At 47.5% G+C, this 13,441-nt stretch overlaps 1 protein-coding gene across 5 annotated transcripts in view; it reads right to left on the bottom strand.

Moving 5' to 3' along the window:
- tmem63c (transmembrane protein 63C) overlaps positions 1–13,441 on the bottom strand; it is a 218,466-nt gene that overhangs the window by 168,978 nt on the left and 36,047 nt on the right. For 4 of the 5 annotated variants that reach the window (XM_069915866.1, XM_069915868.1, XM_069915870.1 and 1 more), the window contains exon 3: positions 7,187–7,340. In XM_069915866.1, the coding sequence (XP_069771967.1) occupies positions 7,187–7,247 (61 nt within the window). In that variant the 5' untranslated portion in view covers positions 7,248–7,340. Of the gene's footprint in view, positions 1–7,186; positions 7,341–13,441 lie in introns of those variants that run through there. The other variant, XM_069915869.1, reaches the window with a different exon arrangement.

The raw sequence follows: 13,441 nt of genomic DNA, 5'->3' as shown, positions 1-13,441 counted from the left end.
TGACCTTAAGCTCACCAACCTATGATTTCCAGATTATTCTTAGAGCCTTTTTTAAACAACAGTCTCTACACTAGCCTCTGAGAGGATATCTTGTCAGGCCTTGGGGATTTATCCACCCTTATCTGCTTTAAGACAACAAGCACTTCCTCCTTTTTAATCTGTATAGATTCCATGACCTCCCCACTTGTTTTCCTAACTTCCCACAACTCTGTGGCTTTTTTCTGAATAAATACTGATGGAAATAAAAACATTAATAGCTCCACCATCTCTTTAGGCTCCAGACAAAGCCGACCACTCTGATCTTCAAGGGGACCAATTTTGGCCCTTACCATCTTTTTACTCTTAATGTACCTGTAAAAAACTGTTTTTTCTTTCACATTGTCTGCCAAAGCAACCTCATCTTTTTTTTTTAGCCTTCCTGATTTCATTCTTGAGGTTTGTCTTGCATTTTTTATAATCCTTGTTCCTCATTTGCTCCATGTGCTTGTACCTGTTATACCCCTCTCTCTTGTTCCAAACCAGGTCCCCAATATCCCTCAAAAATGAAGGTTCCCTATACCTGCTAACCTTGCCTTTAATCCTGAAAGGAGCCTACAAACTCTGTACTCTCAAAATTTCACCTTTGAAGGTTCTCCCCTTATCTCACACATCCTTGCCCGAAAACAACTTCTCTCAATCCACGCATTTTAGATCCTATCTCATTTCCTCAAAATTGGCCTTTCTCCAATTTAGAATCCCAACCTGAGGTCCAGACCCATCCTTCTCCATAATTAACTTGAAACTAATGGCATTATTATCACTGGACCCAAAATGTTCCTCTACACATACTTCTGTCACCTGTCCTGTCTCATTCCCTCATAGGAGATCCAGTATTGCCCTCTCTCTAGTTGTGCTATTTTCCCTGGTGAGCAATGCCACTCCTCCCCCTTTTATCCTCCTTGTTCTATTGCATCTAAAGCAACGGAAGCCAGTCCTGCACCTCTTGTAACCAAGTTTCACTACTGGCCACAATGTCATAATTCCACGTGCCAATCCATGCTCTAAGCTCGACTGCCTTTCCTACAATACTCCTTGCATTTGAAAAGGTGCATTTTATAAAATTTCCACCATGTGCAACCCATTGACTCTAATGGTACATGTAATTTTCACATCATCTTTTCCCTCCTCCACTTCTCTATCTGCTCTGACGCTCTGGTTCCCCTCCCCCTGCAAATCTAGTTTAAGTCCACCGGAAAAGCACTAACAAACCTTCCCATGAGGATATTAGTTCCCCTCCAGTTCAAACGCAAACTGTCCCATCAGAGCAGGTCCCACCCTCCCTGGAAGAGCCCAATGATCCAGAAACCTTAAGCCCTCCCTCCTGCTCCATGTCTTTATCCACATGTTAAGGTGCATTATCCTCCTACTTCTAACCTCACCAGCACGTGACACAGGTAGTAATCCTGAGATCACAACCCTAGAGGTCCTGTCCTTCAACCTAGCGCCTAACTCCCTAAACTCTTCCTGCAGGACCTCCTCACCTTTCCTAGCCATGTCATTGGTCCCTATGTGGACCACGACATCTGGCTGTTCACCCTCCCTCCTGAGAATGCTGTGAAGTCAATCTGAGATATCTCAGACCCTGGCATCAGGGAGGCAACATACCCTTTAGGATACTCGATCTCTTCCACAGAACCTCTTATTTGTCCCCCTAACTATGGAATCCCCTATCACTACAGCTCGCCTCTTCTCCTCCCTTCTCTTTTTAGCCACAGGACCAGTTTACCTACCCTCCAAATTGGTGCACAGATGGTGCTATAGCCTTGGCCCTCCACTCTGTCCTGACCCATCTAGTGAACAATCTGTCATTCGCTAGGCTTCAGCTTAGCATTCAACACGATCATACCCCAGAGGCTGGTGGATAAAGTATCCTTGTTAGGACTCCTCACCCCTCTCTGAAACTCTTGACCAAAAATTTCTCCAGGTTGGTAGCAACATCTCGTTCCATCACACTGAGCAGTGGCACACATCACAGGGCTGTGTACTCAGCCTGCTTCTGATCACGATGCTGATCCATGACTCCACTGCTAGATTCCGTTCCCACACAATCATACAACAGTAACAATGGTAAGTCAGCTTACAGAGAGGAGGTGGGGAGGCTTGTCACCTAGTGTGAGCACAACCTGGGTCTCAATGTAGAATAAGGTTATCGTAAGGATGAAGGGTGACCACATTCCAGTACTCAGCAATGGCTGCATCACAGAGAGTGGAGAGCACCAAGTTCTTTCCTGTGCCTATAAAGGAAGACCTATCCTGGACCCAGAGCACCTCCTCATTAGTCCGGATGGCACAGCAGCATCTACACTTCCTGAGGAGGTTGAGAAGGACAAGGTTACCAGCCCCCACCTTGACATTACAGGAGTACATTAGAGAGTGGACTGTCTGGCTGCATCATTCTGTGAGGCAGAAGCAGGAAAGTATTGGACCAGAATTCAATAGAGAGCATAATTAAAACACCCAAGAAGATCACTGGCATCTCCCATTCCTCTACATTCCTCGGCAGCATTGCTTAAATAGGCTCAATTATTGAGAGCCATACTTAAGCAATCCTCCCAATGAAATTCATCAGTTCCTTCCAGCACACAGCATCTTTAACCCACTACCTTCAGGAGGAGGGACAGCAGTATCAAGACTGGGAAATAGCTTCTTCCCGCAGGTTGTGAGACTAACGAATGGGTCCTGTAAGTGAAGTAAGTAAATCATTCTGAAATATTTAAGAACCTTACAGCATATTTATTTATTTTAGATTTAATGTATAGATGTGATTATCATGTGCTGTGATTTATGTATGTGTGTTCGGAGAAACTGTCCTGTCTGGTTGTATATGTAAAGTCAGATGATCATAAACTTGACAACTGTTCCCAATCTACATTAATTATTTGGAAGAGGGGACCAATTGTAGTGGACGCAAGTTTTCTGCTGACACTATATAGTGAGTGGAAAAGCAAATTGTGCAGAGAATGCTGAATCTGCAGAGAGACATAGATGGGTTAATTGAGTTTGCAAGTGAATGGGATGGAGTACAATGCAAGATCATCCACTTTGGAAGTAAAATTAAGATCCAATTATTACTTAAATGGTGAAAGAATGCAGCATGCTTGTGCATGAACCTCAAAAGGTTAGTTTACGGGTGCAGCAGGCAAAATCTAGAAGCCAAATGGAATGTTGGGCTTCATTGCCAGAGGGATTTAATTTAAGAGCAGGGAGGTTCTGCTGCAGCTGTACAGGATACTGAAGAGACCACACTGGAGTACCGCATGCAGTTCTGCTCACCTTACTTGTGAATGGATGTCCTAGCTTTGGAGGCAGCACAGACCAGGTTGATTCTGGATATGAGGGAGATATAGCCAATGAGGAGAGACTGAGTCACCTGGGACTGTATTCACTGGATCTCAGAAGTACGATTGGGGATCTATAAAAAACATCTAGAATTGTGAAAGGAATAGTAAGATAAAGATTGCAGTTTGTTTTCCTTGGTTGGAGAGACCAGAACTAGCAGCCACAACCTCAAGATTCAGGGTATGGTTTAGGATGGAGATAAGGAGGAACTGCTTCACCCAGAGGGTGGTAAATCTGTGGAATTCTCTGCCGAGGGTCATTCAATACATTTTAGCCCTTCATTCTCCCTGTGCTCAGTTACACATTCCTTTCCTTCAGACATGCATTATGACGTCATTCAACTCCTCCCCTGCTGCTCCACTGAATGAAGATGCAGAAGGGGCTTCGGTGTGGATATGCTGGGAAGCAGAGGAGATTGAGAGGGAATCTGATCTAGATTCTTAAATCATGATCAGTGCAGAGAAAGTATATTGAGAGAAACTGTACCCGTTGGTGAAGAGGGTTAAGAACCCAAGTGCCTGGGATGAAAGTGATTGGCAGAAGAAACAAAAGTAAAATGAAGATTAAAATCTACTATTCAGAAAAGGGGCAGGGTCTGGAATGGACGAGCAGTGAGAGAAGTGGACACAGATTCAATTACAGCATTCAAACAGAAACCAGATAGTCCAAATCTAGATGTTCCCTCCCTCCCTTCTGCACCTATTACCTCCTGCCTTTGGGACCATGCTCCTCGCCGCACCTCTCCCCCCCACCTTTTTGTTCGGATGCCTGCCAACATTTTTTCATATCTTGATGAAGGGCTCAAGCCCGAAATATTGGTTATGTATTTTTATCTTTGCTACATAAAATGCATTGTTTGACCTGCTGAACATCTCCACCGTTGTGTTTTTAACTAGATAGTCCACAAAAAAGGGAAAGGCAGCAGAGATTTGGAAACAAGATGAGCAGGATGGGGCTGAATGGATTGTTCCTGCACAGATCTGACACGGACACAGTGACCTCTGTGTCCTCCTACATCATTTCTGAGATTCTATACCAACATTCCCTGAAAGGGTACTCAGCTTTCAGTTACCTTCACAAAACCTGTTGTAAGTCAGACATAATTTTGCCTTTTTCATACATTTTTTGTACATTTCTACAGTTAGATAACAAAAATGAGAAGATTTGCAGATGAATGAGAAATAGAAATGCAATAACAGTGACAGCAAGCATATGTTACACAACACCCTCAATAAGGTAAAGACCCTGAGGTGTATCATGGGGTGCTGTCAAAACTGACAATGAGCTAAAATAAGATATATCAAGGCACTGACAAAAAGACATTTTAGAAGCAATCACAAGAAGACTTAAAACCTGGACCAAGGTTCGAACAGCATCTGGAACAAGATGCACAAAGACATGACTAAAGGTGGTACAGTTGGAGTGAGGTTAGTACAACGCCGTTGCAGTGCTAGCTATTGAATCCCGTGCTGTCTGTAGTTTGCACATCCTCCCCGTGTCTGTGTGAGTTTTCCGGTTTCCTCTCACCCTTTAAAATGTACAGGGGTGGGGTACTAGGTCAATTGGGTGTAATGGGGCTGTATGGGCTCATGGGTCGAAAGGTTCTTTTACCATGCTCTACGTCTAAATTTAAAAATTAAAAATTCAAATTTTAAAAAATGTAAGTTTGGATAATGACTGATGACAGAGTTTGGAAGGTAAAGAAAAAAATCTGCAGATGCTGAAATCTACACAAAACTCCTGGAGCATCCACAGAAGATAAAAGGCAGTTGACATTTCAGGCCTGAGCCCCTCTTCAAGTATGCTTAAAATCAGGCAGGTGGGGGAGGGGAAAAGGGAGGTGCATAAGCTAACAGGTGAGATAACTACCAACCCCCACATTTATATTGAGTACTCTTCCCACCGTCTAGAAGTAAAAACACAAGCAACTCAGAGGGTCTCACAGCACCCATGGAGGTAAAGCTATATATTACTGATGTTTCAGGCCTGAGCCCTTCCTCAAGGTATGAGCAAAAAGCAGGCAGAGGGGAAAGGGGAGAGAGGGGTATTCAGACCAACAGACACAAGATGATTCCCTCTTCAACTCCTTCTTCCTACCGATCACCTCCTTGGCACCTACCCCTGTGACCACAGGAGATGGTCCACTTGCACCCACACCTCTTCCCTCACCATCATTTGGGGCCCCAGTCTTTCCAAGTGAAACAATATTTCACTTGTGGATCTGCAGGGGTCATCTACTGTATCCAGTGCTCCCGTTGTTGATGCCTCTACATTGGGGAGACTGGGCACAGAGTGGGAGATCGCTTCGTTAAGCACCTTGGCTCAGTCCGCCACAAAAACGTGCATCTCCCAGTGGCCACCCATTTGAATTCCCCATCCCATTCCCTTGTTGACAAGTCTGTCCATGGTCTCAAACCCTGCCAGACTGAGACCACCTGCAAATTGGAGGAACAACACCTCATCTTCCACCTAGGTCCCCTCCAACTGGATGGCATTAATATCAACTTCTCTGGGTTATGTTAGCCCTCCACCCTCCCCCCTCCCCCCCCCATCTTTCCTTCTGTCTCCTTTCACTGAGACAAAAGCTGTTCTCCTCCCCGTATCAATTCTCAACTTCCCTCTCTTCTGTCCTCTTTTTATATCCAATTGCCACCTTTGTCTATTGATCTGTGCTCTTACCTCTCCCATTATTCCACCTACAGCAGCCCCTTGTCTGGTTTTTGCTGATACCATGAGGCCTGAAACGTCAGTAATAGATCTTTACCTTCCACAGACGCTCCGAGATCTGCTGATTTATTCAGCATTTTTGTTTTTACTACAATCATAGCGTCTGCAGCCCTTTCTGCTTCACTCCACCCTGTCTCATGAAAGGATTCCATTCTTTTCTCTCAATCCCTGCATCTCTGCTTTCCATTCAAAGACATCTGTGATGTCCTCCTTCTTCAGAAAATGTCTCCCTGCCCTCCATTTCCTCCCATCACCCCATTCACCCCTCCCCCTCCTCCCCTCCTCCCCACTCTCCTCCCCTCCCTCCCTCCCCTCCCCCCACTCTCCCTCACTCCCCTCCCCCTCCCCCCTACTCTCCTTCATTCCCTTCCTCATCCTCCCCTCACCCCACTCCCTCACTCCCCTCCTCACCACTCTCCTCCCCTCCCCCTCCTCACCACTGTCCTCCCCTCCCCTCCTCCCCACTCTCTTCCCCTCCCTCCCCTCCTCCCCACTCTCCCTCACTCCCCTCCCCCTCCTCCCTACTCTCCTTCATTCCCTTCCCCATCTTCCCCTCACCCCACTCTCCCCCACTCCCCTCCCCTCCTCCCTCTTCCCCACTCTCCTCCCCTCCCTCCCTTCGTCCCCACTCTCCTCCCCTCCCTCCCTCCCCCTCCTCCCCACTCTCCTCCACTCCCTCCCCCTCCTTCCCCCTCTCCTCCCCACCCTCCCTCCCCTCCCTCTCCTCCCCACCCTCTCCTCCCCACCCTCCCTCCCTCCCCTCCCCTCCCTCCCTCCCTCTCCTCTCCTCCCCACCCTCCCTCTCCTCCCCACCCTCCCTCTCCTCCCCACCCTCCCTCTCCTCCCCACCCTCCCTCTCCTCCCCACCCTCCCTCTCCTCCCCACCCTCCCTCTCCTCCCCACCCTCCCTCTCCTCACTCCCATCCCTCCTCTCCTCTCCTCACGCCTCCCTCACTCCCCTTCCATCCTCTTCATCCCCTCCTCCTCCTCCCCCTCCACTTCCCTCCATCCTGCCCCTCCACAACCCCTGCAGTGCCCCCCTCTCTCCGTTCGGCCTCGGCCTGGGCCTCTCCCCACTCACCCACCCACAGCCGCTCGGACGCCGCCGAAACCTCGTCTGAGAGGAGCCGCAGCATCAGCATCAGCGGCCGGAAACTGCCGAGCGATGCCGGAAATCGCCGAGCGATGCCGGAAACTGCCGAGCGATGCCGGAAACCGCCGAGCGATGCCGGAAACTGCCGAGGAAGAGGAGGAGCAATGGAGGGATTTGGAAGGGAGGGGGACGGAGGGGGAAAAGAGAGGAGGGAAGGGAAGACGATGATACGAGGAAACGGGGAGGAGAGAATTCGGGAGGAGGGGAGGTGAGGGAAGGGGAGGTGAGGGAAGGGGAGGTGAGGGAAGGGGAGGTGAGGGAAGGGGAGGTGAGGGAAGGGGAGGTGAGGGAAGGGGAGGTGAGGGAAGGGGAGGTGAGGGAAGGGGAGGTGAGGGAAGGGGAGGTGAGGGAAGGGGAGGAGAGGGAAGGGGAGGTGAGGGAAGGGGAGGTGAGGGAAGGGGAGGAGAGGGAAGGGGAGGTGAGGGAAGGGGAGGTGAGGGAAGGGGAGGTGAGGGAAGGGGAGGTGAGGGAAGGGGAGGTGAGGGAAGGGGAGGTGAGGGAAGGGGAGGTGAGGGAAGGGGAGGTGAGGGAAGGGGAGGAGAGAAGAGGGAAGATGAGGACAGGAGGGGAGGGGAGGACAGAGGAGAGGAGAGGAGGGTACATGGACACCAGCAATTTTATCAACTTTCTGCAATGTATGGAATTGTGGTTCCCCCCTTGCAGTCTCGAATGGCTCACATGGACAATGCATCTCCCTCATAGATCATCCCACCCACCCTCACCCCTCACTCCCTCCAACCACTTTGAAAGTTCACATCACATGCTGCTGTTTCACCAGTGTCTTCGATTTGGCAGCACAATATTCACCTTCGTTACAGCCAACCGTAGGAAATGCAGAAACTGCAGAGGTTGGAAATAAGAGTAAACAGAGACGCTGGAGGGACTCAGAGGGCCAGGCAGCGTCCGTGGGGAGAACTAGTCTGACAACATTTATCAAGATTGTCTGGAGGTCAGTGACTAGAGAGAGATTCCATAGGGATCTGTTCTGGAACCTGTACTCTGGGTCTTATAAATTGCCTGGACAAAGAAGGGATGGGTGACTAAGTTTGCAGAAGACTCAAAGCTTGTGGATAGTGTTGAAAGTTATCGTGGGTTAAGGATGCAGAGTTGGGATAAAAGTGGCAGATGGAGATCAATCTGGATAAGTGTGAGGTGATGCATTTTGGAAGGTCAAACTTGAAGGCAGAGTAGAGGGTTAATGGTAAGATTCTTAACAGTATGGAAAAACAGAGGGACTTTGGGGTCCAAATCTATAGATCTCTCAAGGTTGCCATATAGGCTGAAAGGAGAGCTTGTAGGCCTATGGAATGCTGTACTTCATTAGACAGGGAATTGAGTTCAGTCGTGAGGCAATGTTGCAGCTCTATAAAACTCTGGTGAGACCACACTTTGAGTATTGTGTTCAGTTCTGGTTGCCTCATCATAGGCAGAAGCGATTTACCAGGATGTTGCCTGGATTGGAGATGTCTTCTGAGGCAAGGTTAGCAGAGCTGTGACCTTTCTCTTTGGAGTGAAGAAGGATGAGAGGAGACTTACTAAATTGGAGACAGATAGGTTTCCAATTGTGCTGAGTTCAAGATAGGTTTGTTCCACTGGGGCAAGGAAAAGATGGTAGGAAAATGGAACTGTGGGTGATGAAACAGGTGAGGCAGCTGGTCAAGAGGAAGAAGGAAGCATATATTAGATATAGGAAGCAGGAAACCGGAAGGGAACAAGGAAATGGCAGACAGGTTGAACAGGTACTTTCAATCTGTCTTCACTAGGGAAGACACAAACAATCTCCCAGATGTAATAGTGGACAGGGGATCTAGGGTAATGGAGGAACTGAAGGAAATTCACATTAGGCAGAAAATGGTGTCAGGTAGACTGATTGGACTGAAGGCTGATAAATCCACAGGACCTGATGGTCTTTGTCCCAGGGAACTTAAAGAGGTGGTTCTAGAAATCATGAATGCATTGGTAATCATTTTCCAATGTTCTCTAGATTCAGGATCAGTTTCAAGGTCACTGATGGCAGGCAATTCTTATACTGTACAAGGAATTTAACATTTATAAAGTTCACAAGGCTTTGGTGCTTGAAAGGTAAATAGTTACCACTCAGGAAGGTTCTTGTCGGTTTTCAGAGAGGGATTTGTTGATCCAGGACATCTACAACTGATGTACTTTCATCAGTCATCTCAGTGTCTTACTGATTAAACTTGCCCCTTCAGGGTTCTCCAGATGATAACCTCTTCCTTTCAGGTCAACACAGAGTTCCTTTTTGTTTCCCTTATTCTACGTGAAACATTAGATAGCCAGTCCTTTCCTCTTGCATGAACCACAAGGGCTTTGACCAGGCCGTCTTCCAAATAAGCTTACCAGCTTGTCCTGTTCCAGTCCCAGCTGCTGTCTGCTGGCTGAAACAATATAGAACTGATTTCTGTCTCTCTCTCTCTCTCTCTCTCTCTCTCTCTGAGAGAAAGCCTGTTTGATTCTCTCTGCTTGCAAAACCACATGACCCTCTCAGAACAGCAAGTTCTCTTCCAGACAGCAGCGGCTCCGGCATGCTCTTTCATCTGTTGCCTTTTGCAAAAAACAATCCATTAGTGAAGTCTCTTGAGCACTCTTCAAAAGCTCTTGTAAAAGCTCTGGAGCTGATATGTCTAGCATGGGGCAGAGCTCCAGTATTTCAAATAAGATCTGTTTTCAAGTGTTTGTATGTGACCCACTCTAACAAACCTTTCCCAATTCATCTCCCCAAAACATATCTATATATAGCTATATACTCTGTCACAGGCTGATAGATCCCCTGGGCCTGATGGTCTGTATCCCAGGGTACTTAAGGCGGTGGTTCTAGAAATCATGGACACATTGGTAATCATTTTCTAATGTTCTCTAGATTCAATATCAGTTCCTGCAGATTGGAGGGGGGGGCTAATGTTGTCCCACTTTTTAAGAAAGGAGGGAGAGAGAAAACGGAATTATAGATCAGTGAGTGAATGTCTGGCGAAGATGCTGGAGGCAATTATAAAAGATGATATAGCAGCACATTTGGAGAGCAGTAACAGGATCGGTCCGAGTCGGCATGGATTTACGAAGGGGGAATCATGCTTGACTAATCTTCTGGAATATTTTGAGAATTAATTATGAAACTGGACAAGGGAGAGCCAGTGGAAGTAGTGTATCTGGACTTTCAGAAAGCCTTTGATAAGGTCCCACTTAGGAGATTATTGGGCAAAATTAGAGCACATGATATTGGGGTTAGGGTACTTACATGGAGAGAAAGTTGGTTGGCAGACAGGAACCAAAGAGTAGGGATTAACAGGTCCTTTTCAGAATGGCAGGCAGTGACAAGTGGGGAACCACAAGGCTCGGTGCTGGGACCACAGCTATTTACAATATACATTCATGATTTAAATGAAGGGATTAAAAGTAACATTAGCAAATTTGGAAAAGTTAGGAAAAGGGTAAGTACAATGAGATCTCAGTGTCCTTCTCATTAGTTTCTGAAAGTAAGCCTGCAGGGACAGCAGGCAGTGAAGAAAGCTCATGGAATGTTGGCCTTCATAACAAGGGGAGTTGAGTTCAGAAACAAGGAGGTCCTTCTGCAATTGTACAAGGCCCTGGTGAGACCCCACCTGGAGTATTGTGGGTAGTTTTATCTCCAAGTTCAAGGAAGGACATTCTTGCTATTGAGGGAATGTAGCATAGGTTCACAAGGTTAATTCTGTCGTATATTGAAAGATTGGAGCTTGTATACACTGGAATTTAGAAGGATGAGAGGGGATCTGATTGAAACATAATATTATGAAGGGATTGGAAATGCTATGCCATCGGAACTCTGTAATTAATAAGGGATTGCTTAAGGTGGGATGTGAGTGGGAAGGAAAGGGTGAGAATCACTGCTCTAGACCCAATTGTTACTGAAATATTTTGCTTGAGAAAAATTGTCATTGGCCCATTTCCTTTAGCGTTCTGAAACCGTGCACATGACGAGTCAACGAGGGATGATTAAAGCAGTGGTCTTCCCACCCACAGACCACCTTAAGCAATCCCTTACTAATCACAGAGCACCAATGGCACAGGGACGCGAGTGGAAAGAAAAAGGTTGAGAACTGTTGTATTGTGGTAACTCCACATCTGATTAGGTTAATTGTTAGGCAAATGGTCAGAGAAGGTCCCCCCCCCCCCCACCCCAAGAAAGGCTTAAATCACAGGAACAAAATAAGCTTCCATCTCACTGCTCCCAATCTTACACACAGTCCTGATGTGGAATGTGGGGTCGCAGCTCCACGTTCACCCGAGTTCAGGTGCTGTCTGTGTGGAGTTTGTACGCTCTCCCCTTGTCTTGGACCAACAGGTCGGTCGCCTGATGAAGGCACCCGAATCCCCGCGTTGAAATGCCGGCGTCCGGGGCGATGGAGGAATTGGCTGAGAAGAGCGCGTTGCTGCCAGCCCCCTCCCATGGTTGGAGAGGGATTAAACTGCGATCTCACGGCGCCGGGCTCGTCTCCAACAAAAGGAGCGGGAGGCAGGGTCCGCTGTGCACGGAGCAAGGGGGAAGGCATCGCCAATGAGACATTCGGTCTGGCGTCGCCGCTGAAGCGCATACCCAGCGAGGATGGTCCCCAACTCCAGCCGCATCTGTGTGTCCGGGAGCCGGGCGGGCTGAGTGCGGCGCTCCGATCCCTGGGATTCGGGACTCTGAGATCCCTCCACACCTCTGGCGTCTTCATTTTCACCTTCAGTGTGCATGCGCTATATTGGCGCGGCGACCAGCGTGCCAACTCTAATATATATTTAATATGATCTTGCGGGCCAAATATAATTATATCGCGGGCCAAATTTGGCCCGCGGGCCAGAGTTTGACATGTGTGTGCTAGAGGCAGGAAACATGTTCCCAATGTTGGGAGAGTCCAGACCAGAGGCCACAGTTGAAGAATAAGGGGGAGGCCATTTAGAACAGAGTTGAGGAAAATCTTTTTCACCCAGAGAGTTGGGGATCTCTGCCTCAAGAGACCAATCCTCTGGATACTTTCAAGAAAGAGATAAACCTCTTAAAGATAGCGGAATCAAGGAGTATAGGGAGAAGGCAGGAACGGGGTACTGATTGGGGATGATCAGCCATGATCACTGTGAATGGTGGTGCTGGCTCGAAGGGCCAAATGGCCTACTCCTTCCCCTATTGTCTATTATGTTCATCCAGATCATTTATAAAAATCACAAAGAGCAGGGATCCCAGAACAGGTCCCTGCGACTCTCCACTAGTCACCCACCTCCAGGCAGAAAACTTTCCTTCCACTACTACTCTCTGTTTTCTTCCTACAAGCCCGTTTTTTATCCACACGGCCAAGGTTCCACTGATCCCAACCCTCATGACTTTCTGAATGAGTCTTTCATGTGCGACCTTGTCAAATACCTTGCTAAAATCCATGTAGTCCACATCTACTGCCCGACCCTCATCAATTTCTTTTGTTACCACCTCAAAAAACTCAATTAGACTCATAAGGCCTGACCTTCCTTTCTCAAACCCCTGCTGAATATCCTTGAGTAGACTGGATGTCTCCAAATGCTCATAGATCCTATTCTTAAGAATCCTCTCTAATAATTTACACACCCCAGATGTAAGACTCACTGGTCTAGAATTCCCAGGATTCTCCCCATTACCTTTTTCAAACATTAGCCATTCTCCAATCCTGCGACACCTTCCCTGTGGCTGGAAAGGACGCAAAGATCATCGCCAATGCCACAGCCATCTCTTCCCTCGCTCTCTGTGGTAACCTCAGGTTATATCAATCCAAAGGTTTTTAAGAAGATCCAGCACGAACTCTTTCCTCAACTTCAATATGCTTAGCACACATTCACTTGTTCTGTTTTGACCTCACCTTGGTCAAGGTCCCTCCCTCTGGTGAACGCTTGAAGGATTCTACTAAAGTGCTTTCATCCCAGGCTTTATTCATGTAGCCATTTTAGAATTCAGCCAAGGAAGACAAAAGGTCTCATTAGAAATGGAAAAACAGAGAAAACTTGCAGGAAACATACAAACTGACTGGAAAAGCGCTGATAGATATGTGTAAAGAGACATGTGAAAGCAAATATAGGTCCCTTGCAGTTAGAATCAGGGGAATTCATCATGAGGCAGGAAATCGTGGACCAAATGAATCCGTTTTTTTGGTTCCATCTTCACAAAGGAGGATGTGCATA

Source organism: Narcine bancroftii, chromosome 2 (assembly GCF_036971445.1).
Source record: "Narcine bancroftii isolate sNarBan1 chromosome 2, sNarBan1.hap1, whole genome shotgun sequence".
NCBI classification, from domain to species: Eukaryota; Metazoa; Chordata; class Chondrichthyes; order Torpediniformes; family Narcinidae; genus Narcine; species Narcine bancroftii.
This window is presented reverse-complemented; position numbering and strand designations above follow the sequence as displayed.